General features: G+C 47.5%; 2 protein-coding genes across 5 annotated transcripts in view; one reads left to right on the top strand and one right to left on the bottom strand.

The window, feature by feature from the left end:
* Nucleotides 1–5,675, top strand: part of LOC135823281 (uncharacterized) — a 10,382-nt gene extending 4,707 nt beyond the window's left edge. Inside the window, exons 5-10 of the mRNA XM_065336138.1 lie at nt 389–498; nt 895–1,035; nt 1,393–1,510; nt 4,137–4,222; nt 4,488–4,580; nt 4,868–5,675. Coding sequence (XP_065192210.1) covers nt 389–498; nt 895–1,035; nt 1,393–1,510; nt 4,137–4,222; nt 4,488–4,580; nt 4,868–5,105 — 786 coding nt within the window. The 3' untranslated portion in view covers nt 5,106–5,675. The remainder of the gene's footprint in view (nt 1–388; nt 499–894; nt 1,036–1,392; nt 1,511–4,136; nt 4,223–4,487; nt 4,581–4,867) is intronic.
* A 5,126-nt stretch (nt 5,676–10,801) lies between these two features.
* On the bottom strand, nt 10,802–23,256 carry LOC135823280 (pleckstrin homology domain-containing family F member 2-like). Of its 4 annotated transcripts, none has more exons than XM_065336136.1 (12): nt 22,844–23,256; nt 20,157–20,221; nt 19,152–19,232; nt 18,097–18,153; nt 16,840–16,903; nt 15,620–15,745; nt 15,111–15,220; nt 13,974–14,224; nt 12,911–12,938; nt 12,577–12,699; nt 12,029–12,151; nt 10,802–11,538 (listed from the first exon to the last, which is right to left on the bottom strand). In XM_065336136.1, the coding sequence occupies exons 1-12, from the start codon at nt 22,857–22,859 to the stop codon at nt 11,476–11,478; spliced, it is 1,107 nt and encodes a 368-aa protein (XP_065192208.1). In that variant the 5' UTR covers nt 22,860–23,256; the 3' UTR covers nt 10,802–11,475. The 4 variants fall into 4 exon arrangements, with proteins under 4 accessions (XP_065192208.1, XP_065192206.1, XP_065192207.1 ...); XM_065336134.1 differs by lacking the exon at nt 22,844–23,256 and adding an exon at nt 22,578–22,791; XM_065336135.1 differs by lacking the exon at nt 22,844–23,256 and adding an exon at nt 22,596–22,790.
* Between the last annotated feature and the right edge of the window lie 4,588 nt (nt 23,257–27,844).

Here is a 27,844-nt window from a genome sequence, read left to right as displayed (position 1 = left end):
TGCGTGTTGAGAAGTTGTATTATTATGAGCATTGGCCCTGTACCCACACTGATAGCAAATATCAGTGTGCTGGAGTTAATATGGAAATGTCAAAAAGGTGTGTGAAGTATTGCCATAGCTACATGTATTCCTTTCCTACCCGAGTATCAGTTCCCAGCAGGAGTTGTGGATCCAGGCATGTGCGCTGGTGCCCTTCAGGGGGGGGGGGGGGGGGGCGGTTCCGGGGGACCTCCCCCGGGAAACTTTTCAAAAAATGAAGCAAAATCCTGCATTTTTGAGCGAAAAAGGGGGGTTCCGGGCACCCAGGAACCCATACGGGGCACGCGCCTGGGATCATTGATCATGTGTCTCAGTGTATGGCTGTGTTTCTTTCTTGCTCGGCTACCAGTTCCTGGCAGGAGTTGTGGATCATATCAAGATCCTGCTGATCAACAGCAGTGTGTTTGCGGAGGAAGTGGAGCCAACCGGTGCAGTCCCCATGCAACTGTCACTGGAAAGGTCAGCCACCGTGCGGGTATCGTATTGCCCCGGAGTATAAGCCTATTCCATGACAACGAATCTGGGTGCGGCTGATTTAGTGGCTAGTACTCAGACACAGTGTTGGATGGAATGCCACGCTGAATAGCATGTTACGTGTGGCACAGTAAGACATTGCATGTGATTTAAGTTCACCATTCGATTATCATCCGTCGACTAGTGCTATGAATCCTATATGATCCAATGCGCTGGATATCTAAAATATCACTCTGAATAGTGTGGTATGTGTAACACAGCGAGGAACTGCATGTGGTAGCAAATAGAGTCATTATAGACCTGTGAATTAACCATTCAATTGACCATTCAATTATCATTCATCGACTGGTACTGTGTATCCTGTATGATCCACTGCGCTAGATATCGCTATGCAGCTGTACCAGCTCACTTTGATCCGACAACGGACACACGTCTGCAGGCACGCGTCTCCCACCGTCTTTTCCACAGCACCCAGCTACTGACGCAGCAGCGCATGCGCTACCAGCACTTGATCAACGACTGGTAAGCAATGGGCAGGGAGTAAGCATAGGTAGCCATGGTTACCAAAGCTAGGTTACAATCCCTAGATCGTTGCAGGGTGGTGGCGTTCCTACGGATGCTGACAACTCTAACTGAGTCTCAAGCGGACCGTGAATTCTCTTTTTGACGGTTACAATTGTACGAGATAATGTCAAGTGTCAAGTCAAATCGGCGGAAAGCACGAGCTCCGGTGTGGAGAGCAAACACCTTTCCTATAGGTTACACTTCTGTTGAGAATTCCTCCACATTTGCGGCTAAATACACTGTGCACAGCTACTTACTGGGCCCCTGTCTGTTGTTATGCTCCGGTCACGGTGTGCGATGTGTGTGCTTGTGCAGGTGCGGGTGCAGTGGGCAACAGTGGCAGTGTTTGTATCGGGGCACACGTGATGGCTTCAGCGCCAAGTCCTTCCATCGCAAGTGCGACAACAAGGGTCCAACGCTAGTATTAGTCAAGGTAATGCTGAGCAAACAGTGCATTTCAGGCTAGGCGCTATTCGCAAACCTAGAGAAAGCACCTAGAGTTTGTCGTGCCATGTCCGCAAAACGCCCAAAACAGGATAAAAGTATCGCACAGTGCCCGCGTTCAATGTTCATTCAATGCATGGGTCGATGTGTGGAGTGGGCCTGTTCACATACCGGGCAGGTCCTTCATACATGATTGTACATGGTATTGTGTAAGTCTTGAACATGATTGTACATGCAGCCATTGTTGGTACCTTTGCAAGCCGTAAAACAGCAGCGGGGGAGGGGGCTGAGTTCGAGTCCCGTCGTGACCACAGGAGTACATTATAGTACATTGTATGCAAATGCACATGTGGTGCAGCGCAGTGTGGAGCAGCGAGTAGTAAGATACCCATACCTTGCCGCTCCCTGGTGTGAAGTGACTACACTGTCCTCCCTGGTGTGAAGTGACTACACTGTCCTCCCTGGTGTGAAGTGACTACACTGTCCTCCCTGGTGTGAAGTGACTACACTGTCCTCCCTGGTGTGAAGTGACTACACTGTCCTCCCTGGTGTGAAGTGACTACACTGTCCTCCCTGGTGTGAAGTGACTACACTGTCCTCCCTGGTGTGAAGTGACTACACTGTCCTCCCTGGTGTGAAGTGACTACACTGTCCTCCCTGGTGTGAAGTGACTACACTGTCCTCCCTGGTGTGAAGTGACTACACTGTACTCCCTGGTGTGAAGTGACTACACTGTCCTCCCTGGTGTGAAGTGACTACACTGTCCTCCCTGGTGTGAAGTGACTACACTGTCCTCCCTGGTGTGAAGTGACTACACTGTCCTCCCTGGTGTGAAGTACCTACACTGTGCAGGTTTTGATGCAACTTGCTGCTCCCTGCCATTCGAGGAAAAGAAGCATGTTTGATTGCAAGTCCAAATGTCAGAGCCTCCGGCATCGGAACGTTTGCAAGAAGCAGCCGATAGTACAATTCAAGATCAAAGGAAAGTGATGTATGGTCCGGCATTACGGCGAAAATTCCAAATAAAAGTAGCTGGCTGAGGCAGTATCCTTGGCTACAAAAACGAAAAAAGGGTGAATTTTATACACTATGTTGTCATTGTTGTGTCACATGACCTTCCGAAGCAGACTAAAAAGGGCTAGGCTACGCCCCTGACAGGCTGATGTTGTACATGATAGAACAGTTTTACGTACAGGGCGGCAATGCCAACCGTTCCACTTCTCTTTCTTTTGAGCTCTGCTACATAATTATGATGGTGAATTGTCCGTATAAAAACATGTGAGAAACGGAGAAAAAAGAGAAAATAAAGTGCTCCGGTGGATAGGGGTGTGTATGGAGATGTGTGTATGTAAGTATGTGCATTTGTGTGCAACATCTACTGCAAGGACCCTGACGAGGCCTCCACCGGCAGCTATCAGGCTCCACTCCGGCATGCTGAGGAGCAATCAGCAGATCGGAGGTTCCCAGTCCAGTGCGAAAGTCGGACTGCCTGTGAGAAAGAATGTCATTCTTCTTCAGGAAGTTGGACAGGCTGGTGTTCACGATGGACTCCATGCACTTAGACATTATCGTCAGTGATATTGATCGGTAGCTTCTCGGGCTTGACTTTGGGCCTTTCTTGTGTACTGGTACAACGCTGGTAGCTTTCTACATGGCAGATTGGTGACCACTGCGGAAGCACAGAGTAAACAGCTTGGATAGAGGCAGGGCCAGAGGGTCGGCACATTCCTTCAGCACCCTAGCATTTACTGCATCAGGCCATGTGGCTTTACTGGGGTTGAGAGCTCGGAGTGTCTGGCGTACGGTGGCTTGGCGGAAGTGGACTGTTGCGAGCGTATTAGCAGTGCGCCAGCGGACATGCGGTAACGGTCCCGATGATTCTGCAAATGCACCTTCTAGGCTGCACTTCTGGGCAAAGTACTTTCCGATGACGGTAGCCTTGTCTTCAAGCTCTTATTTGGAGGCCAATCTCGTGGCTGACATTCTGGCAACTTTAATTGTTAGGTTTGACGTTACAAATGTTGTGGATGTGGTTAGTCGCCCGTGGTGAATCTTTTGCTTGGCTAGTGCTTGCATTCCACAAGACGGTGTAAGCACAGACTCTCGAAGCCTTACCCACCAGTATTTGCGTATTTGTGACCTGTACGAGGTGGACAAACATGTGATACATCGTCACAGTATCACATGTCACTGGTGGGTAAGGCTTCGAGAGTCTGTGCTTACACCGTTTCCCAGTCACTAGAACATCTCGGAGCTTCTGTGCATGCTTAGATCGTTGCTTGCACATGACGTCACGTCATATGCAAGCAACCACTGCAACACGAGATCGTCATTCTGTCTTCACTCTTCAGAGACTGCTCATCTCTATTCCCAAACTTCACCGGGAGATTGTGGCCCGGCAGTGGAGAGGACTGGAGAGGCTGGAGTCATGCAGATAATGTGCTAGTACCATAATAGCAATGGCTAAAGCACAGGGTAGAGTCTTTTTATATCAAGTCACTGGGTGCTTTTCACTGTTCACTATTGGGCCACACAGCTTTGTCGGTCTGAAATGCGAACAATTTGCTCAAGTTTTTGAAACGTTTTTTCTCCACTTTATCACTCTTGTTTTCCAGTCCACTGATAACAGTTTGTTTGGAGGTTATGCCGAGCAATCTTGGACTAGCCAGCCGTCCAAGGGTCGCTTTGTCAAGTCGACAAGGTAAACGGTTAGCGGGATACTGTAAATAGAAGAGCTGCATGCCAATGAACACTGGTGCTTCAACACCCTGGATCAGATCATCCCAGCATATACCCACTATTGTATCCACAATACCCCTGCATGTGAGTGCACTGCCCCCTGTATTTGTCGTCGGATGTGGAGTACGAGTACGTTGGCTGTGCCGTTCTCGTATCGTGAACGTTAGATACCGTCATGTTTTCACGCTGGACGTTGCTCCGGTTCGTATTGCATTGCCCGGCCGCAGGTCGTTTCTGTTCACGCTACAGCAGTCGTCTGGCAAAGGACCCATGCGTTACAACGTCACCAAGACCAACTCTGCGCTGTGGCATCATCCAGGGTAAGTTCAAACTGTACTTCATGTTGCACTGTTGCTATCCTGTGCATTCCTTCTTGGTCTTTCCCTTCCTTCTGTGCTATCCGTTCTTATCTTTTCTCATTGTCCGTTGTTTCTCCCTTGCGAGTTGGGTGTGTGATTATTCAGCCTCTGCCGGGCATATAGCTTCTGTGGTGACACAGGCTATCAGGTCATTAGCGAGAAAAGACAAAATAGCCCTCCATAGTGTATTGAAAAGTGTGGACTCGGTGTTTTCAACTGTTTTGCACGGATCTTGTTTTCTCCCTCAGCCATGGTCCTACGTTTGGATCGGGTTTTGATCTGCACATCGCCGCCAACAGTCAACAGAGCACGACCGGATACTCCAGCTTTCCCCTGTCGTACGGCAAAGTGGACAGCGAGACGGCACTGCTCAGCAGCCTCGCCGGCAAGACCAACTTCACCGTTCAGGAGATCGAGGTCTTTGCGGCTGTGCTCGAAGAAACCGCTCCGTCACAGAGCGAGCCCGAGTCGACTAACACTGCGTGATGCACACTTCACTGCTGATGTTGCCGTCAACGCCAATACAACAGGCAGCGTTTGAGTATCGGAGCCAACCAATGACCTACTTCATAGAGTTGAGACTGTTGGGAGTCCGAGGTAGATTGGGAATGTGCACATGTAATAGCATCTGTACAATGAGTTGACACCATTGTGCCATTGTTCTTGCCATTGCTAGAGTTAACGCGCACGGCGGTCTTGCTTCTGCATGCTAGAGCCTCCCATACGGTGCTGTCTGAGGATTTTACTCTCCTGCTCCCAGCCCTGAGCCATCTCCGCACTTATACAACGGACGCAATAACTTGGACCGTGATGTGTACGTTGATTGACCTGATATCTGCATGCGCGCTTCATCTCTTCTTTTCTTTCACTTACCAGTGCATGTGTGTATCTAGGAGAACAGATGGTTCTACAATTGCTAAATCATGGCCTGGCTGTGTACATCCTACAGCATTGTATTGACTAGTCACCTCATGACTGATCTACAAGCATGATGTTACTCATGTACAACGTACTAGTACTTAGTACATGATTGAAACTACGATTGTAATACAGTCATGTACTTATTGATGCTGCATTGTGCACACAGAACAGTTGCACCCCGTGAAATCCGACCCAGAGTGCATGCTTGGCACCCTCAACTTGCGCGGCCATTGACACCCTGGAAGTGGCACGAATGCGGCTGTACGTACACATGTGCAAATACAATGATATAATCGGAACTGGTCCCGGGCGCTAGCTTTGCACTTTGGGTTGGATTTCACCGAGCGCAACTGTGCATTGAGTATTTGTTCTGCTATAACTCAGAATATCGTCTCAGCAATCATGCCGCGAAAGCAATCAAGTCAGGAAACCCAGGTTCTACTTCTACTTCTGTCAGTGCGATGGAATGCTCAGCCCCAACATGCCAAGACTGATTCATTCCGGTCCAACCTGTACCAACCACTCGGTTTCAGCAGAGCGTTTGCAAACCCTTTGTGTCATAAACAACTCAAAAGGAGGAAGATAGCTGCGATAGATAGCGGTAGGAGTGACCTTTATAAAAAAAAAGAAAGAAAGAAAGAAGGAGAAGAACCGTAGCCGCGTAGGTTATAGTGGCAGCAACTTTGACTGTAGATTTGTCTTTATATTTATGGATTCCCCTAGATATGGGCAAATATATTGACTCAGAGGGCTGCAAAACAGCTGCAAATCCAGATTTCCTAACTTTTAAGATAAATATTTATTTTTAAAAAAGCTACTATGGCTCTACTGCAGTATGTCAGTCTAGGCTGGCTGGGGTGAGTTAGGGATGCATGAGGCTTGTAACCATGGTAACAGGCCAACCAGTTAGCCCAGTCAAGTGTAATACCGCTCGGGCAGGCAGATGTAGGGAAAGCCTTATAATAATAATTCAGTATTGCATAATGCCCAGTGCTCACGTCAAACGTAACGGAAACTCAAGTTAGGGTTGAAGTCAGATCCGGCACAATTCGTGGGTTGCCAACTGAACCGGGTTTAAAAGTGGCACGTTACAGTAATGGGCAGGCTCGTCACGGCTCAGACGGTGTTTCGTTTGCCGTCTTCAAGCTCTGTCACTATTGCAATGAAGGCTGTAGCATGGTGTACAGCTGTCTGTGACGTGCATGCTCTTGTGTCAACACTGACTCCAGAGTCTCATGAGCATGTCCAAAGCTGTACTAATGCAATAGTGGATGAGGAGATTGTGAACCGAGCCAAGGGGATGCCATCATTGCAAGTAAGTTCCCTGTAAAGTTCTGGTGGTGGTGTGTTTATGCGTGCGTGCGTGTGTGTGTGTGTGTGTGTATGTGTGTGATGGTGTTTGTGTGTGTGTGTGTGTGTGTGTGTGTGTGTGTGTGTGTGTGTGTGTGTGTGTGTGTGTGTGTGTGTGTGTGTGTGTGTGCGTGTGTGTGTGTGTGTGTGTGTGTGTATGCACGTGGCTCACTGGACCTGACTACGATCTTACCCAATGTGGACACACGAGCTAGACTAGATGCTCACTGGGCATTGCCGTAGGTGGTCTGCTAGCTCTCCAGCCATTACGAGTTCTTGAGCAGGTCCGTTATCTTTACTTGGGCTGTGACCAATCTTACGTAGTTAGCCGGAAAGATTCCGGTTTTGTCCCGCAGGGCACCTTCCCACCAGTCAAACTGCGACTCGGTCCGTGTCAATACCGCTATGCAGTCTCCCCTGCGGAAGGATAGGTCCCGGCCGTCGTCGCTGCTGAAATCCCACAATGCGATTGCTTTACACTCGGCACTCCACGCCTCGTCCAATGCGTTGGAGAAAGATTGACGTCGAAGCGACCCTCCTGACTGATCCCTGCCGCTGCGGGTGCCACTACCCCGCGAGTCTGCCGTGTTGCTCCTGCGGCGATAATAATCCCGTTGGTCCCGTTGGTGGCTAGCGCTCTCGTGCCCTGAGCCATTGCGCCCGTCCTTTATGTTGCGAAGCCTGCGCAGCATTCTAAAATATTTACAGTATTTACTCCAATTACAAAAAAACAATAACTTTGTGGTGGATCGGATCCGATGACTGATTGGCTTGGGGCGCTGGCGAATGATGATAAGATTAAGAATCCTGCAAGGCACTGGCCGGCACCCAATTGTAGCGCACCGAATCGACTATTTCAGAGTCGCAGACAGCAAATACGGCACAACTGCAGCAGCTGATTAGGAGTGCTTGCGTTTCTTGTACTGTCGACTGGCCCACAGCACAAAATTTTAATACTAAAGGACTTTCAAAAAAATCTAAGACTTGGCTAGGCTAGGCTACGTCGAGGTGATGCAGCCGGGGACCACCTGCTTCTTCGACTTCACATCGCTCAGTGCGCAAGCACCGTGAAGCAAGACAGTAGCTGAAAAGCTACCCCACTATGTACTAGGCCACTCTGGTCGTATCGCGGGAGAATGAATGATGCGGGTACTTGTACTAAGTATTAGTTGTAGTAATACAAGGTCTTTTCAGGAGAACAATGGGGAGGAAAGTCGCAGATCAAAGCCAAAGGATCTTCAACTATGGTCAGTCATAAAATTAAAATCTGCATTGTATCTTCGAACAGCCTTTCGGATCGGAGAAGACGTTGTTGCGTTTGCATGGGAGGTAGATTGGGGGAAACCTGGCTTCGATCGGTAAACATAACAGGCGCTAGCTAGCTAGCTAGCTGCTACTACAGTACTAGACAGGTAAACATTACCATAGACAATGACGTGTCAACACTCGAGTACTCGTCACAGTCATGGGTGCGTCACTCGCGCTCAGGCACAATGGACGTCATATCATGCATTCAGTGATCACGCGCGACAAAACTCAAGAACTCGTACTATACCTGACTCGACTACAGACCAGTAGATCGGTACATGATTGTATGTTCCAACCAGAGACTGAGTCCAGGGTAGAGTGAAAGGAGTGTGGACTGTGGTGTCCTGGTGCATGCATTGACTTTTTGCGTGTATGGTGCTGCTGATCAGCTGATGGGGCGATGAAAATGACTCAGTACAGTCATATCAGACAGTGGAGACTGGAGTCTCGCCCGCGCCTGTGTAGTGCCTCTGTGGACCGCGCGCGCGTGGTCATGCACACGACATGCGCGCACGAGGTTTGAGAACAAAGCCTTGAAGTACATGTACTGTAGTAGCACTGTCTGTACAATGACAGTAACTACAGTGAAACCTGTCTAAGACGACCGCTCGAGGGACCTTCAAAATGTGGTCTCTGTTACCAGGTGCAAGGTGGTCTCCTTATCCATGGTCATTTGACTGGAAATAGCATCCCTTGATGCTGGTTTCAGTGGTCTTCTAGGACAGGTGGTCGCCTTATCTGAGTGGTCGCCTTGACAGGTTTTACTGTACACTGTAGTTGATAGTTGCGTAGATCCACAAGCGTGCGCTTTGCTACCTCATCCTGTGTCAATAAAATGACTACCCGTAACCGGTACAATAATTACAATGTCAGGTCACATTTTACTCGTAATAGGTAGCCCAAGGGACCAGGGAATAGTTCCCTTGTATTTGTCCAGCATTACACTGTTACAGTACGAGTCGCAGTCTAGTAATAATGCGAAGAATATGAACAGCCTATGACCCACAAAAGTATAGTTCACACACAACAGCACACACAACAAGAACAATACTGTACATGTATCACACTGGAGTGTATGGCAAAGCTGCGACAGCACTCTATGCTCGGCTGGCATCGATGCTCGCCGACAAGAAGCAGGAGCCGTACACTGCCACAATCTCCTACATCCGATGTAAACTCAGCTTTGCCCTCATCCGTGCTGCTGTTGCCAGTCTGCGAGGCCATCGGCACCGAGTGCCCTCAGATGCAAACGACGCGGCCCGATTTGCGGTTGCCATGACCAGCATCTAAAGCTCCCTCCCAAGGCTTCATACTAGACTGTTTTCACAGCCATTTTTGCTCTCTCGACTGTTTTCACAGCCATTTTTGCTCTCTCGACTGTTTTCACAGCCATTTTTGCTCTCTCGACTGTTTTCACAGCCATTTTTGCTCTCTCGACTGTTTTCACAGCCATTTTTGCTCGTTTTTCTCAGTCCGGTGCTGTTGAGGTTGCACTCGTAATAGTGTTTATTTTGCCCGTACAAGAGGCTTGGTTATACTGAAGAAAAAAAATATCGGTGTAGCTTTAATTTCGGTAGAGAAACCACGCACCTAAATTTAATTACACCTACTTCAGTAAATGGCACTGGAGTATGCACTGTGCGTGTGTGTGTGCAGGGAACGCTGGTCACCTAATTCTACAAGTACCGGTACATCTAATACACCTGAAACCTGGCAGGTCCCCGACACCGAAATTTTACTACACCTAAAATTACATGTTATACAGTACTGAATTTCCCGTCTGAATTTTACTTGTACATGAACGATATTGCTGAGATAGCGGGTTTTAGTGGGTGAATGTGCAGGGCATGATGATGCAGACTGGTTACCATATTTTTCCGGTTGTAAGTCGACATTTTACGACTTAAAATAGAAGGAGAAAGGGTGGGGGACTGCACTGGGCCTGGGGGTCGACTTTCAACCGGGATTCGACTAATATTAAACCGGGAACTATCAGTACTGTATCTTACAAAAAATGAGCTGCATGCACCGCAGGCACCAGTGCACCATGTTTACACATTTTTGCCAGTTTATTGGCCTTTTCAAGGATTGGGACGTTATACTCTCCAATAAGGAATGTTCACATGATTTGTTGATGTGTTATTAGCAGGAGGTGGTTAGTAGTGCTTCTTTGGGTGAAAACTTTAAAACGCAGAATTGAGACCTCCGGATACGGGGGTCGACATATCCGGAGTCGACTTACAACCGGTAAAATACGGTACACAACGAAGGCAGCAGCACTGACCCGCAAGCACAGTTGCATACCGGTACTACAGTTGCGCTAGGTGAAATCCGACCAGAAGTGCAAAGCTGGCAACCCTGGACTAGTTTCGATTACATCACTGTATTTGTACATGTGTACGTACAGCAGCATTCGTGCCACTTCCAGGGCGTTAATGCCAATGGCGTGCTACTTGAGGGCGCCAAATACGCACTTTGGGTCGGATTTCATCGAGCACAACCATAGTACACTGTACTCCTTATGAGTCATGGCCTCCTGTCTTGATGCAAACATTTCCGAAGCACTCACACGGGCATGCGCATGGACAAGCACTTCATTCGCCTTCAGTTCAACAACTATTGTCCTTTTCCAACGCCGAAGCATAGCGATTACTCAGCGCCATAATCACAACGGTGGTTGTGGCACCTGGCAGGAGAGTGCTGGTACTAAAAATTATTATTCGATCATTCACAGGATAAATGCCCCCCTGAGTGAACACGGCGACGTACCCGCAATAATAATAAAAAGGTTAGTGATAAAAACGCCCAGACAGCTGTGAGGGAGAGTCGGAAATAGCAGCAACAAGACACGGCGACCCAGACTCAATGGGAAAAAGCAGGAACGCGCAAAAATTTACAAAAAGGACAAACAAGAAGATAGAATTACTAATGGGCCAAGAAGCGAAAATACTCTCTTTCTCTCTTGCGATCACATGATCGGAATTTGGGGCAATAGCGACCAGGGGAGGGGACACGGGGCTCAACAAATACAGCGAAAAGACTACTAAAACTTGGATGTAAAAATTGAAAAAATCGTATGGAACCACTTTGTCTATGAACTGCAAGGCGGAGGAAGGCATTTGACACAGAGCACGGCCAAACAAAGAGAATATTATACATCTCAGGCATAACGGCGTTAGTGTTCCAACTACTTTCTAAAATCTACTGTACAGGAATTCGGTTTGAATTTGTGACGGCATTCACTCACACTCTGGCACTCGCCGCGCCGCTTGTTTCATTATTCTTCCGGCTTGTCGGTGGGCGCGTCGGCGAAGAACACGGAGGGCTCCGGATGCGCACGCTACACGTTGCAGGAGACACAATGCACAACAACACACAGAAATGAACACAAGCCGGAAGTCACGGCCACGAGCAGAAGGGAAGACGCCGCGCACGCCACAGATACCTAGCCCCTACGAGTGCAGGCCGTTTTGCCCGTAGCGATGTGACATGGCCATTCGATACGGTTACTGTTCTTACAAAATATCAAATCCTGCCCTCCAACCCAGCCCACCTGTTAACATACATGTTTGTGTCGTACGTCAAAACGTAGGGATTTTCTGTGTCAATCCAAATACTTTGTGGAATGCATGTCTTTAACATACATGTAAACTTGGGAATAGCCTATGCACTGGCATAGGATATTCCCAAGTGTATGTTACATGTGCTGTGTAGGGGGGGTAGTCGACTTACAATCGGGGTCTAACTACCCTTGAACTGGGAAATCGAGGCCACAACTAGGGGTCGACTTATAACATGTGGCATACTGTAGATGGAGAATGTGCACATACCTTGTCTTCCTCATCGTCATCTTCTTCGTCCGAAGATCCAGCCTTGGCCTCGACCGCCTCAGTGGTGCGATTATCATCTTCCGAAGACTCGTCAGTCGGAGCTGTCGGTTCGGACTTGGAGATCTAAAGGCATCACGTGATCACACACACACAAAAGGGAAGCATGCTATAGGCTTGGAATTACTGTGTTTTTCACTCAAACCAGTGAAATACTGTAAGACATGTAATTTTTGGTGCATTAAAATTTCGGTGCCAGGTTTCAGGTGCAATGTAGAATTAGGTGACCAGCATTCCTTTCACAAATCGTGCACTCTAGTGCCCATTAGCTATCTCCACTCAGTCACCGAAATCCGAGCTAAGCTGTGGCGAGGCTGTGAATGCAACGGCAACGATGTGCACACATTTAGTGTGTGTGTGTGTGTGTAAGAGAGAGAGAGAGAGAGAGAGAGAGAGAGAGAGAGAGAGAGAGAGAGAGAGAGAGAGAGAGAGAGAGAGAGAGAGAGAGAATGTGACAGGGAGTGGCAGCACACAAGCCAAGGGCAGCTCACTCCAAACTGTGACAGGCGAGAGGGATCTCCCGGTGGCAAGTCTTCATCGGACAGAAGTTCTGACGGTGGCGGTGGCTCGGGCAGAAGAGAGAGGCGTGCAGGATCAGGACCTCCGTTGGATGGCTGGAGCGTGTGGCATGGCAAATGGCAGAATGACATTCATACAAAGTCAACAACACGCCGCTGAAGACATGGTAACGACAGAACAAGAATCCCAATGGCTGCACGGCCCACAACCCAAAGACAACAAAAAACGATCTTTGCTTATGCTTATTGGCCACAGGCCTTGGTGAGACGACAATGTTTCAAAAACAACGTCATGTTGCATACATACCTTCATGTAGCCTTCACCAGTGCCATCCCTACATACACACACACACACACACACACATACACACACACAAACACACACACATGCCCAAAGCAAACACCCACAGTCATGAAATGCTGCCGCCGAACAGGAGAGCTACCACCAAACCACTGTGGCACTGCTGGACATCCGTGTGTGTGTGAGGTTGTGCACAGCGAGAACAGAACGTGCGGAAAGCAAGACATCAGATCCAGACTCTACAGGAGCTATAGGCACAGTACACTAGCCGTACACAATGGGACTTGAAATGGGTACACAGTACATGCTGTATTTCCGCGCATATAAAGCCATGGCGTTATATCCAAATATAAGGCCACCCTCACTTATAAAGCAATGGCGTTATAAGTGAACAAAATTCAATGTGGAGGAAGTTGCATCTGGCGTTAAAGGTGAGTTCAATTCTTTCAGTGAACCTACAGTAGCGGTGATTCTCTCTGCATGTACCCATCGGCATCCCCACTGTCACATGCCATACCGCCACCGCACCTTCACATAAGTTTGTATGCCACCTTGTACACAATAGGTTCACAATTCGAAATTTTCAGGGAAAATTGAAAGTACATGGATGCTCGACATGAACGTGCAACGGCACCGTACGAGTACTCGAAGTTCATACTTTTTTCGCATGTACGCGTCTCTCACTTTTAGCGCCATGGCGTTAATAAAACCGAGGCAATTTTCTCCAAAAATTTGGTCCGAAACAACGATGTTTCACCTATAACGACATGGCTTTATATGCGCGGAAATACGGTAACAAGACCGAAAAAAGTAGCATTGTGATACTATGAATTGGGGTTTCACTTGGGATACACTGTGCCTTTGCATGAGTGCAACATATGTGAAGCGCTTTGGCCCAGACAAGGGTGCAACAGTATTGCCCGGCAATCTAAACGTTTGACACACAGCACTTTGGTGCATGAGAATCTGTCTGGTCAATACAGGATGGCGCTTGGTACAGGGTTCGGCAAACATAGGTTGTACTGTAACGTGATAGCTACAGGTAACAGCGTTGACAAACAATACTTACTCCGCGCTGCTTTCGGGTGCTTCCTCCGAGGCGGCCGCCGCAGGTGCTGCGGCAGATTTGGAAGTGACCGGTGCCGGACTGTCGGGCACAGAGCCCGGCGCGGTGGCCGTGGCAGCGGACTCCGGAGACGAGCGCAGCGCGGCGTAGCAGCGAGTGCAGATCCTCACCGGCTTGTTGCTGATCTGCGGCAGCAGCCACTTGTGCTTGGAGCAGTTGCCGCACACGAGCGTGCCGCATTTTCTGCAGTGGTGCTGCAACACGGTGCAGAGCATTGAACACACAAACACAACGCCGAGAAGTAAACCACCGTCAATAAGAGCAGTAAAGAGAAATTGAACATGTGGTCGCCACACGTGATTGGCCAGGTTGGTGTTTATGTGACTGTGCGTTGCTGTTATTCAGAAGCCCACACCTGCAAACAGATACCAAGTAGAGCTGTGGCAAGCGAAATCCTATACTCGCCAATGCAAGGTCCTGCTGAGGTCTGTGCAAAGCACTCGTAGAACTTGTGATTCCGGGAATGCATCAGGGCTGTGCACGTTTGGTGTAACACCTACACTGCTGCTCAATGAAATCCGATCGCGAGAGTCACGCCCTGCACCCTGTTCACATGCTGGGGTGTTCGCAGGTCTAGGGCTGGACAGCGCCCGCAGTGGCATGGACTCAATTTCATTGAGCAGCAGCATAGTAGCAGTACATCTATGTGTATTGCCTAATGGCCTTTGAACACAAGCAGCCTGGCACCACAGTGGCCAACAGCTACAAGGATAGTTTCATCCTACTAGTATCCGGGCACTCACTGCGGAGAGAGAAGGAGAGAGAAGAGAGAGAGAGAGAGAGAGAGAGAGAGAGAGAGAGAGAGAGAGAGAGAGAGAGAGAGAGAGGAGAGCGAGAGAGAGGGAGGGAGGGAGAGAGAGAGAGAGAGAGAGAGAGAGAGAGAAGGAGAGAGAGAAAAGAAGAGAGTGAGAGAGAGAGAGAGAGAGAGGGGGGGACACAGAGAGAGAGAGACAGAGGGAGAGAGAGAGAGAGAGAGAGAGAGAGAGAGAGAGAGAGAGAGAGAGAGAGAGAGAGAGAGAGAGAGAGAGGAGAGAGAAGGAGAGAGAGAGAGCACAGCAATGCACAACGACTTCGACTCACTCTACGATTGATGGCGGAAAACTTTGTCTTCTCACAGACCAAGCACATCGTTGCATTGCTGTCTGGTACCCATACAGCTGCGCCTTCTACCGACGGTCCCTCTACACCACCTGCACACAACATTGTCCCAAACACAGACACACACAAAGTTTACATCAGACCATCGCTGAAGCAATAACAGCGCAAACACACTCCTACTTGCGCTGGAACCAAACCTAAACTAAACGTCTTGAAAGGGCACACCCACACGTGTGCGTGCACACACATCCGGACACCACTTTCTAGTCACACATGCTACATTGGTGACACGACCAGAAATACCCAATCAGTGCGTTTCTTAACAAAGCTACGGCCTTTTACTGCACTGGCCAGAAACTATCCCTCCTAAGACAACATGGTGTAAGGTATTCTCCTGCCATCGTTACTAGCCTGCATGCTCGAACCCACACACATGTCATCTGGAACTGGATACACAACATTCAGTGGAAAGAAAAGAAGAAGATCCTCACTCTTTTTTCTAAGGTCGTTGATGCACTTGTTGATGTGTGCCATCCATTCGGCTTTCTCGGTCGCCGTGGCTGCATATACTGCGAAAGACTTGTGCGGGGAGATGATCTGCCAGCCATACTTTAGCTCTGTACGCAAATCACAATACACGCAACAGAATAATAAAAATACCATGATAGGAAATGAATTACAGCTACACCATAGCTCAGCGGTTAGAGCATCGCTGGCCTCAAGAGAATGCCCCTGGTTCTAGTCCTAGTGGCGACAGTGAACATTTTCTTCGCGCACTTTTCCAGTTTGCATCTTTCCCTCAAACCAATGAATAGGAAATGAATTCCTTCCATTTTCTAATCCACTGAAAGTTCAGTTAGAAAACGCCTTATAGGGTATTCATACGACAAGCACTTGCACGTTTTACAGGGAGTGACATACGAGAAAAGTGACTGTGCGGATTCACACAGCTGCACTTCACGACAGGCACGTTTGCCTTTTTGAATGCTTCACGGACCAGTAGCCATGGGTATTTCAAATTTTCAAAACACGCATACAATAATTATCATGTTCTAAGGGGCCGTCCAAGGTTACCAATAATATTTTCAAAACGAAATGTTTTCGTTTGGGGGTGAGTGGGTTTGATGGAGTTTCGTTTTGAAAATAATTATTAAGAGCCGCGTAAAAAATCAAGTCTTGTTTAGCGCTTTTTGGTGTAAATGTACTCGTGCACGCCACGATTATCGTGAAAGTGGGCCCCCAGCTCGCTTGGACTTTTCAGCCACTTTTCTCGTTCACAGGTAAAACACCATAGCAACTTTCCGGTGCACGTGGATTTGCCCGTCGTGTGAATACCCTATTACAGCTTAGATCCTCCTGACAAGGATCAAAAAGGTATACTATAATAATAATAATAATAAAGCCGTACCAAAGGAAGTTCTACATTGAAGTACTGCCTTGGACATGGAAATCGGGTCGAATGACTCGGGCCTGGTGTCCTCCATTGCGTGCAGCGCATGTGTTGATCGCATGTGTACACACGGCTGCATGGCCAGCACCCTGGATAGCTTGAGATACGACCGGATTTCCATGTTCACGACAGTACATTGTTGTGCGTAGACATAACCCCACCCCACCGCCACCACCAAAACAAAAACACACACATACACAAACAGACTCAAAACATACACTGCGACAGCTTGCTTGCGGGCACATGATTTCCGACACTCACCGCCATTATCGTCCAAAGACGCTAGCTGTACATCCACTAGTGACATGACGTGTTGCTTGTTGTACTGCAAAGGAGCAGACGCACGCACACAATTACGTGGCTTAGTCACACTCTGAAGAGGAAGCTAGCTCCAGCTACGTCTACAGTATACTAAGCTTTCGTCATCCCAGCATTGACGTAAAATCCGGCACATGGGCGACTACAACGACAGCCTGGGAACAACTAAGTAAATTGACGTCAGCTGAGGCTACTTGTAAGACCTCAGCAGTTTCAGAGCAGCAAGCAGTGGATATTAGAGAGGTTCCGGGGTACGATTTTCCGTGCCAAAATCCGTATGGGCGCTACGGATTTTTTCCAGGCGTGCTCCATACGATTTTTCGGCACGGAGAATCCGTGTGGACTGGCTTTTATACGAACCATGTTTCGTATGGAGATTTTGCGTCATCGGGTGCAGAAATATTTTTTCGCGTACAAATTTGGTACGAGAAACATCGATTTTTCGCGGGAAGTTTTGATTTCGGTACAAATTTTCAAAATAAAAAGGCATAGCGCGGGAATGTGACGTGTTTGCGATAGTAACCTAGGCAATGACGGCAAACACATAAGTTCCGTACCCCGGAACTTTTCACTGCTCGAAAACGACGTATAAAAAATCCGTAGAGCCTCCACGGATTTTGGCACGAAAAATCGTACTCCGGAACCTCCCTGGCTGTGTGGTAATCAGAGTACTACAGTGCATTTCAAAACTATAGACGCGTAGGGTTTTTGAAATATTTCAAATTTGGCTGGGACTTTTTGAGAATAGTTTTCGGAATATTGCTCAGGATCGCTCCACTCTCATATAGTTTCTAAAGGATTGGATAACAGACGCCCAATTTGGAAAAATTTATGCACAAAGTGATCACAGATTTTATGTGGTATAGATGCTGGCATAACGATTTTTGCCTAGGTACGCGTCTATAGTTTTGAAATGGACTGTAGCACCTACATGTACTCGAACTGGGCATCTCGCTGCACACTTTAGCCCCTAAACCAAACATGAATTCTTCGACCATCACTGAACGAATATTCTATCTTCTACGCAGTATTCAAACCATTTCAACTTATTTTACCGCCCTATGAAATTCTGGCACAGCTGCACAACATCAGTACGGCAGGTTAAGGAGTTCCACCGATGTATGGTGCCGAAAAAAAGAGCCACAGTTCTAAGACCAGCTTGCAAGGTGAGAGCAAACACCGAGCCTAACTGACACATACCTTCTTCTTGTCGATGACGATGTTGCCATACACTAGAACATCGTTGAAAAGGAAAAACTGTAGCAGACACAAGTTCACAACGGAATGCTGTTAGTGGGCAACACACTGAAGGTGGTAATGGGGCGCACCGGCATTTTGTACAATGCGAGCGACGCTGGAGCGTGCTCAAATTGCACAAAGTGTAGCGGATTCTCGGTCACATGACCTGATTTACTTCGGTTTCAATGAAATTCTCATAGTATTGGCTTCATGAAATTCTCCGGTCTCGCGGTCACACTTATATGTATTACGACCGCTTTCCCGTATCAGCATGCGCCGTTCACTTCCGCACCGTATTATCCTTATTTGCATGCGTACTACAGCTGTGTACAACTAGATTCCAGTGCGCCGCTGGCCTTCCCTTTTGGTATAGTTGTACCGTACACCGTATTCAGCAGGTGAGCAGAATTCGCCGCTCCTTGCCTTTTTGCCTTGCTTCCATTATCTCTCTCTCTTGTTGTGAGCCGAACAGTAATGTTTCTGTCCTCTCTGTAATTTACAAAGTAACATTAGTTATGACACCAGATTCAATCTTTCGAAGTTAGTTCTAAATTCACGAATCCAGACTTTTGTATAGAATTACACAGCGCACTGCTACAAAAGCGACTTGTGTACTCCTTCGCCAGGCCAAAGTAACATGAACACAGAAAATGGGTTGGCGCTGGAGGTGTCCAGTACTGTCTACCCCATGCTGAACTTACTCACATGCACGGCCATGGAAAAATAGCGGTGCATCGAAGTAGATGTAGAAACTTCTGCCAAGCTATACTATACACCCAGATTCTTTGTGAGAACTAGACCTGGTCTAGTGAGAAGGCATTTTCTTGCCTGTTTATATACCTGGAAGTAAAATAAATGATGATGCCCTCCTGGGTGAAATTTTGACAATTTACTGTACGTGGTGTAACCTAGGACTGTCCGTGTGTTGCGAGTTGGGTGTACTAAAATATAAAAAATAACAACAACAACAACAACAACAGCAGCAAAACAACAACAACGCCTGTGACTACACCTACCTGTCTTGGCTTGGGCTTCTTCCGGCAAATCTTGGTCAATACTCCTTCTCCAACCAGTACACGGCCAGATTTTTGAAGCGCCTGCGAGACAGAAAACAGACACGGGCACACATGAACACACATACACACACGCGCGCACATACAAGAGCAGACCAAGAGTGAACCAACCGAGCACAGCCCTGTTTTGGTGCATTTCACCGGGTTGGTGTTGCACAGCGTTGGAAATCTTCAAATCTCAGCTTCGAGGCATCGAGACGACGCAGACAAGAATTTTGATTAGCACGATACGCCTACGTAAGCAACGAACTGGTGATGGGGTCACGAAATGTAACAGAACGTACCCAGCATCAGAGGATTGCTCCAACTACCAACTCATGCAACAGAACCCAATGGTATAATTATTACTACAGTCGACTCCACTTCTAACAAACTCGCATATAGCGAATTTCGCGATATAGCGAACCATTGTCCATGTCCCAGTTTGAACCCGTGTGTAAGTGCATTTTTGTTATAACGAACTTTGGCTATAAAGAACTAATTCTCCTGCTCAATGGTGTTCGTTATAATCAAGAGTGGACTGTACATTAAAAAAAAGTAGAATGCTGCACTGCTTGGAGAGTACTCTACGCCCTGGGCCAGAACTTTTTACATGGCAAGGAGAGAGGAAGTTCTGCAACAATTCAGACGATCACATTTCTTACGATAATGACACAACATACTGCATAAGCAGAAATATTCGTCTGGAATTTAATTTTATCTTTTTTGTCCAAGGAGCTTTTGGACTAAAAATAAATGCCAGACTAACGTCGATTTGGCCAGCTTTTCAATGCAATCTCATGATCCATGGACGGAATTTAGAACCGGACGAACTCCCTTTCTTTGGACGAAATTATTGACTGACGAATTTTTCTGCCTGTACAGTAGTCAAGGCAAAGTTACGTTGATCCCCCCCCCCCCCATCCGTCTTTAACTTCCGCCCCTGTCGAAATTATCTGGTTCACTCACCTCTCCTGCACCGCCAAAGGCACTTTCCACCATCATGATGCGGCGGAGATTGGCCTCACTGTTCGCTGCAGCAGAAAAAAGACAAGGCGGAACACAAGCATGATAAGTGACAATTTCTAATCAGAAATACAAAGAGGATACAGGAAGCATCTCAGGCTGTAGCTGGCTGGTAGGATGTAGAAGAGGTTCAAACAGCGGTGCAAACAGAGCATGCTCCGGCTGTTTTGGCCTCAACGCCGGAGCAAGCAAGCATGTTCTGCTTGGTCCAGGACAGGTGCAGCTTTTCCAACCACACCCGCTGGTCTTGCGGCACCACTTCTACGCCATACCAAACAAATACGCCCTCACATGCTTGCCTGGACACTGGGTAACAAGTAATCACGGTGGGGATATCCCCACTACCCGATTTTGCAACCAGAAATTTCAGCGACCAGTTAAAGGCAATCGCTAAAACTTCCTGCTCTACAGTAAACACAATTATTGTCAGATGAAGAACTTTAGTGACATTACAAAAACACTGATTTGAGGCTATATAAAAATGATTTGCTGGTCACTTGACTGGTTCGGTCAGTCACTCCGAGCTGCACCAAAGAGACGCAGCAACCCAGAGATTGAGTAATATTAGAAAAGCACATGCCCTCGGGGGTGTAGAATTACTCTTCTACCGGTGAACATGGATTGTACTGGGCTGGATGAGTAATATTACAAAAGCGCATGCCTTGGAGGTATAAAATCAATCTTCTACTAATGTGCTCTCTCTCTCAAAACTGTGCTCTCCGCCTCCGTACCAAGCCCTACAGACTACATATGATTTCCCTGCTTTCGAAATCCAGTATTGCACCGGGCAAAGCGGGACGCCAAGATAGAAAGAAACAGAACCCTCTATCCCAGCCACTGAAAAAGTCCGGTACGACTACCCATCTTCATTGGCTGACTCTAACTGCCAGAGTTCAACTGAGTTCCTTCGCCGGAGTACTTAGAGTGCTAGCATGAGCTGAAAACAGGCTTTCAACACACGCCAAGTAGTACACCCTCTATCTATGATGAAGCTGCAAACACTTCTGTCACATTTTGTGAGTCTATACTGTTTCCTTCTCCTCACCACCATCAGTCCGTGCATGGCGCCTAGTCAATGGATGGTACAGTCACACCTCGCATAACCGCACACATCCGTTTTCCACAAAAATATCCGGATAGGCGACGGAACCGGATAATCGAACACACATACTGAATGTATGCATGGCATATGCTGTAAATCGGTAACCAACGATTTTCTTCCGGATGGCGAGGGATCCGGATAAAAGAGGACCGGATAAGCGAGGTCTGACTGCACCAGGCGCGAACTGATGGCGACGGTGAGAGGAGAGGAGAGAGAGAGAGTATGGATTTGCAAGGTGTGACAGAACCGTTCGCAGGCAGACAGTAAAGCACGAGATGTTCGGCACTGACCGCCAGTTTACAAGCTATTATTAAAAGAGCTGCATGTCTTCAAACCATCACTCAACTACAGGTAGTCAAGTAAAGTAAAGTTCGCACGTCCGCGATACCACCGGCTATACAATCAGCACAGGGAATTTTGCTTGCGCCAGGCCACCACCATGCCTGACATTAGGAGATGTAGATATTATTGACGTGTGAAAGTTTGACACACAACTGTTTACCAGCTGTAGCTAGCAAGTCACTGTGAGGAGTGCAACACTACCGGTATTAGCAGCTGACAACTGATGATTAGAATATCACGCTACAAGATCTATCTCTCTCCCTCTCCCTCTTTCTCTGTCAAAACAGCTGTACAAAATCGCGGTGTGGTGCGTCGCACTGCGAGTTTCAAAAAAAAAAAAAAAAAACGGCTCTTCCCTGGTGGATCATAATGACAAGCATGCAGACACAAAATAAGGGGGGGGGGGGGGGGGGGCAGGCAAGCTGATCATTTTGGTGCACTGGTTTGAACAAATGAATTTATTCCATGTGTTGTTACATTATTGTAATCAAATATCAGGACACTTTCATACCATGATACATTATCCAGTTTGAACCTTGGTCTCAGTTTAGCTGTCTACAGTGGCCCTAGACCAGTTATTTTCATTCTCAGGGCTGGCATGACCCAAACGCCTCGCAGGAAGGCCGTCCACACGTGCCACGCTGCGCTCAGATAAGTATGCATTGTGTGAGAGGATGTGAAGCACACTTCTGCAAACCCTTGCCCCAGGTGCAGATATAGGATGTACGTCCTGTCAGCTAAAACTTCTCAAACAGATTCGAAGGGCATGCGACACTACATGAATGGGAATTGGGACAACAGTAAAATAAAAAGGCAGCAACATTTTTCAAGATAAATTCATCTCCCTCAAACTACGACCTACAATGCAAAAGATCCCTGAAACAAATCAATAACAAAACATTCTATAATTTCGTATTGACCTAAAGTTTGCATCTCACTCGCCCAGTGGAAGAAAAGCCTCAGTTCAGACACAAATCGGCACTTGGTGGAGCGCATAGAGTTGGATTTGCCAGGCTTCCGACAATAAGTACACGCCATTCTCTCGTTGACAAAAAATAACACAAGTCACGACTACTGGGTAACTTCCAACACAAACGTTCAAGTCACCACTGGTCGACTGATATCTGGTCTCATCAAAATAAGAAACACGACTCGCAGGATAAGAGAGTTGTTGCTTTCTTCTTACCTAGTTTGTCAACCATCGTGATTTCGTTCCTGGATGCACCTCCACTGGACAATACAAGGGCTCTGGAGCAGGCTCACAGCACACCAGCCGAGCTTTTACGTAGACACCGCTGTCACCGGCTAAAGGCACCTGAAGAGTAGGACCCACTTCACGGCTCTTTTGCACGTCCCAAAATACTACAACTGATCCCACTCGCGGACTAAACCAGACGAGAAAATTATGCTGGACAGGAAAAGCTACTGTCGGCGAAGCGCTCTAGGAACGCAGCTCAAAACCAAGCAGCTGTTGGCTCCCCTCCGAGTTCTGTCCGATCCGCCACAGGGATGGTGTCAAGCAACCAAAAAAATACACGAAGGATCTGGTGAGTCTTGAGCGGGTACAAAAGTTAACAAGTCACCCTCCCTTTTTTGCTGCCCAACACACTTCCGAGTGCAGATGTGCCTGATGTGGAGTGCAGTCTGGAGTGGAGCGCAAGGATCCGCACTCTGGTCAGTCTGGAGTCTGGTACAGATGCAGCTAGCGCTAGCAGGCAGGTGCGTGACCTACGATTAACATCGGACACGATCTCAGTCACTGCTCAGGTCTGCGACACCCACATGAATCGCACGCATGTTCTCCATAAATCGGCATATCACACTGATAAACAGTTTCGGCTGCAAATAATCAAATTATTTTAGCAAGATTTGTACTTTTCCACCGTACGGTTGTACTGGAAAGTGAAAGTGGCCGTGGCGCGGCCAGTCCTGTTTTGGGAAAAGAGACCCAACGTTTAGGACTTTTTGGGAGTGGCTGCTCATGTAATGATTATGACTGTAATGGTGCCGTCACAAAAGCAAGACAAAGTAAAGCGGCATGCAGCACAATGTCATCATTGACTGAGCTTGGTTCTGTGTTCTTGCTTTCACAATCCACATTCTACCGAGCTCGCGTGATACATGTACATAGTACTTAGTAGCTAGCAGATAAACAGATTCTACAGTAGAGTCGCGCGCCCAAGAACGTGTCGTTGTTTCCAAGGCCAGGGGGTAAGTAAGCCTCATGACTCTCTGACGTTCTTATTTTTTAAAGCAATCTGGCTGCGTTCTTATAGCACGTTCTTAGGGCGCGCTCACACTGCGACCAAAACCAGCGTCCATGCGGCCATGCGGCCAAGTTGCATGGCAACGGCATGAACTTGACCAAAACGTCGCGGCCACGTTTCAAATCGTGACCGCGACCTCCGGAGGGGGGTGCCACGACTTGGCGGCAACATGATCGTAGACGTGAAGCGTATTTGTGTACAACCTGGCCTGAAGTATGTTCAATTTCTCAAATTCCGGTGTGTTGATTCATGAAAATCGGCGGTTGTCGATGTCACCTCGACATTTGCACATTTTTAAAATTTTGTAGTTGTGGTCCTGCACGCACGCACCGCCATTCTTTGCCCTTTTTGGACGATGTCGATTTTGTTTTTGTTTTTGTAGTTGCTTCGTTGTGATCGGGTCAGTGACCAATTTCTACAGTGTACTCGTTCAATACGATGGCAGCTTGGTCTGGCTTTTCGGTTTCGGAAATCATCTTTCTCTACTTTTCTGCGATGAAGGAATGCCATACCTCAAGACATTTCAGTTACATATCATCGGAAAATACAGTTCTCATCTCGGCAACAGACGAAAGAAACCACTACCGGAATTTCCACTGCACTGGCACTTGCTCTGACCACGAGGTCAGGAAAGCGAAAGCGAAAGCGCTTGGATGTCAGCGGCATGGCAGTCCCTCAAGAGTCCAAACCTACCTGATTGTATGAATTATTTTCGTCGACTTCAAGAATACGAGCCACGAGGCACTTCCTCCAACATGCGCATATGCAACATGTGAAAAATTACATCCAAAACGGGCCACAACTTTATTAGGAAACGCACGAACTCTTTTGGATACGAACTGCAATTCGTAAAGTTTGTGTGACAACTTCACGTCTACGCGTCTACGAGGCCTAGTGTGAGCACGACTTCCACGTTTCTGCGTTTTTCTGACGCATGGACGCGTGCTCATGGTCGCAGTGTGAGCGCGCCCTAATAGCACGTTCTTATAGCACGTTCTTATAGCACGTTCTTATAGCACGTTCTTATAGCACGTTCTTAGAAACAGTGCGTACTGGATGTACAATGTACATGTACTAGTCAGGGAGTACGAGTATCCCACAAGCTGCCAGAAAGCCAACACCGCCGTTCGCTAGGCTAGGCTGTGGCGTTCTTAGTATTTTCAGGCTGGACGTTCTTGGGCTCCACGTTCTTCAGCGCACGACTCTACTACTGTACGAGGTGATTTGTAATAATTTTACATGAAAGTAAAAAAGGCTATCATTCCGTTGCCCTGGCGAGTTTTGAAGTGTGCATGGTCTCATTCTGTCACTATGTATGTCCTCTATCCACGTATGGACTTCTTGATCGAACACCACAAACATGGGAGTCACAGTGTGGGGTTGCTTTGCATGCATTTTTTCACCCAGAAAAAGTGTGTACAAAATTTTACAAGTCAGTAAAATAGGGTCTAACATCAACAAATATGACCTGAATGTGTCAAGAAGCTTTCAATGGGAAATCAAGATACATCTGAAGCAAGTCACATGCAGAGAAAGCAGACTGGTTTTGCAGGTTGCCCTACGTATTGGTTTCTGTACGTCGTCAATTGCGGTTCCAAACGGTAGGGTATCTTTGACCGCCTGCCGGCATTGTAGAGCATGAGAACGCAGACCTTATCTTGCTGCTCCATTTCTTTCAACTTGCAGTGCATCCTCTTACGTGAAATAACCACACTAAGCAAAATACCATCCATGATGCGCGCCGGCCGTCCCACGACAGGGTGCCTTCGTGCATCTGGGCCACAGTGCATTTAACCGGCACATACTGACAATGTTGGGGCTTTCATACTCTCCAAGACAAGTGCAGTGACTCCTTCACCTGATTCATAATACTTCTGTGTTGGAAGAAGACTGCAGACCACCCTCAATGGGTGCTCCGCCGTCAACCCCCAACATACATTCATGCCGCATTTCCTGAATTTGCACTTTGCCATCGTGAATCTCTACCAGCACTTCTGAGGTAGCAAGCTGAGTTTCATACGCAGCTCTACTGAACAGCTAATTATTAACCTGTATGCCATAAGCATCAGCAGCTTCGGACTTGGATTTGAATCACCTTTCATGATAGGTGAGTGAAAGACACCTTTTGTCAAAATTGCAGCACGGTTTCTGACCTTCACCTTTTTGGCTAATCTCTTCTTCAGCCCTGCTACTTTGACGGTGTGACAGACTCAATGCTGGCATCGGTGACCAGCCTAGGGTTTCCACCTGCCGTAGAATATGCTCGCTGGCTCTTGGACGTTCTTCAAGCATCCATTGAGGGATATTTTACCTCATTGACCACAAATTCACGAATTTCGATCCATGATTGACATCTCACAAGGCCGTGGAAGAAAACAATTCCGCTAAACGCTGCTGATGCTTACAAACTACATTACAATGGCAACTCACTTGTCTGTCGAACTAACAAAAACACTTCATGGGAAGAATGCAATCGTCCTCAACAGTGATAATATTATTTAATTTTACTCGATTTGTAAAATAATATGCCATGTAAAATTTTTACAAATCACCTCGTACTGAGTCTGGCTGTCCGCCGGACTGTTGCTGCTCTCTCGTGCATGTACAAATTGCATTTCATTACTGGTCCTCCTCAGCTACTTGCTGTATTGCCACCGCATCGCGTTTCTCCAGCCAACCCCAGAACCAGGAACCAGCACAATAATGCCACCAGCCACGCCTATCAACTGTCAGACACGCTCCCTGTCTCAGCTCCATCCGTCGTGAAGCGGTCGTTCCCGTACTGCTGTATTGGCGCATGGAACTCCCTTCCTGACAGGCTGCTGTCGCAGCGCCCACACAAAACACGTTTTCAGTCATTCAAGACAAAGGTCTACCGACACCTGAGAGACAGCAACTGGTACTGGGCAACAGATTCCCTGTAATTTTTCGAGCCCGTCGCTTGCCGGACCCGCTGGCCTTGCTCAGAGTGCTCAGCTGTGTTTTGCATACATGTACATGTACATGGAAAAACTTGTTATGATTCTTTTCTTTTCTCTGCTTATTCTTTTACCAGGCGTGGGCCATCCCCTGGATTATCAAAATGGGTGCCTTATTATTTTTCTGTTTTTTAGCTTGTTTTCTTTACACTTCTTTGTGCGAGTTTCGTTTCAGATCTATTAAAAAAGTTCATACGTTTTGGTTGATGAAGTTGACATGTACATCAGTCCAAACACTGATAATAAACAATCTCTTTTCATCTTGTTTTTATTTTTCTAAACACCTACCGGTACTTTTACCCATTCTACTTCCCCATAGCTAGATCTAGCTTTGCTTTACATTTCTGTTTCTTTTTCCTGGTGCGTGCTTGTGGCATTGAAGCCGAGACCTTTGGTCGGTGGAGCCCCTGGTACCTCACCATCACTGCTGCCCAGTGCAGCCCCTGCTCAGTAGCTGTTTGTTTTTGTCCACATAATTATTTATTTTACGAGTTGGGTTTGTGAATAATAGTAAAAAACAAAAACAAAACAAAAACTCTTCTTGATTGTACCGGTACATGTAAAACCAAAAGTACAAACTCTTGGTAAAACCTGACTCCCAGAGTCCCAGGTCGCGTCGTGTGGCTGGAGAAAAGTTTCGCCCGCAACTGCAAAACTCATTTTGGAACTACTGTAGATCTGCAATGTAGGTGCAAGTACCAATGTTTGGCCCAGGGAGTCGTCAAATATGACTCCCTGGTATTTGACGACTCCCTGGTTTGGCCATAGCGCTATAGCATAGCCTATAGCCTAGGGGGGGGGGGGGGCATGATAGGCAACGAGAGATGAGCACCTGCACCGCACTCGCTTGAACAAAAAATCATGATGACTCTGTCTCTGCTTAGAAAAACCACCGAAAACACTTCAGAAGGTCCTGTGTAATGTAGACAGTACCCTGCTTGA

Source organism: Sycon ciliatum, chromosome 8 (genome assembly GCF_964019385.1).
Source record: "Sycon ciliatum chromosome 8, ocSycCili1.1, whole genome shotgun sequence".
Lineage (NCBI taxonomy): Eukaryota > Metazoa > Porifera > Calcarea > Leucosolenida > Sycettidae > Sycon > Sycon ciliatum.
The sequence above is the reverse complement of the archived record's forward strand: the minus strand, read 5'-3'. Positions and strand labels throughout refer to the sequence as shown.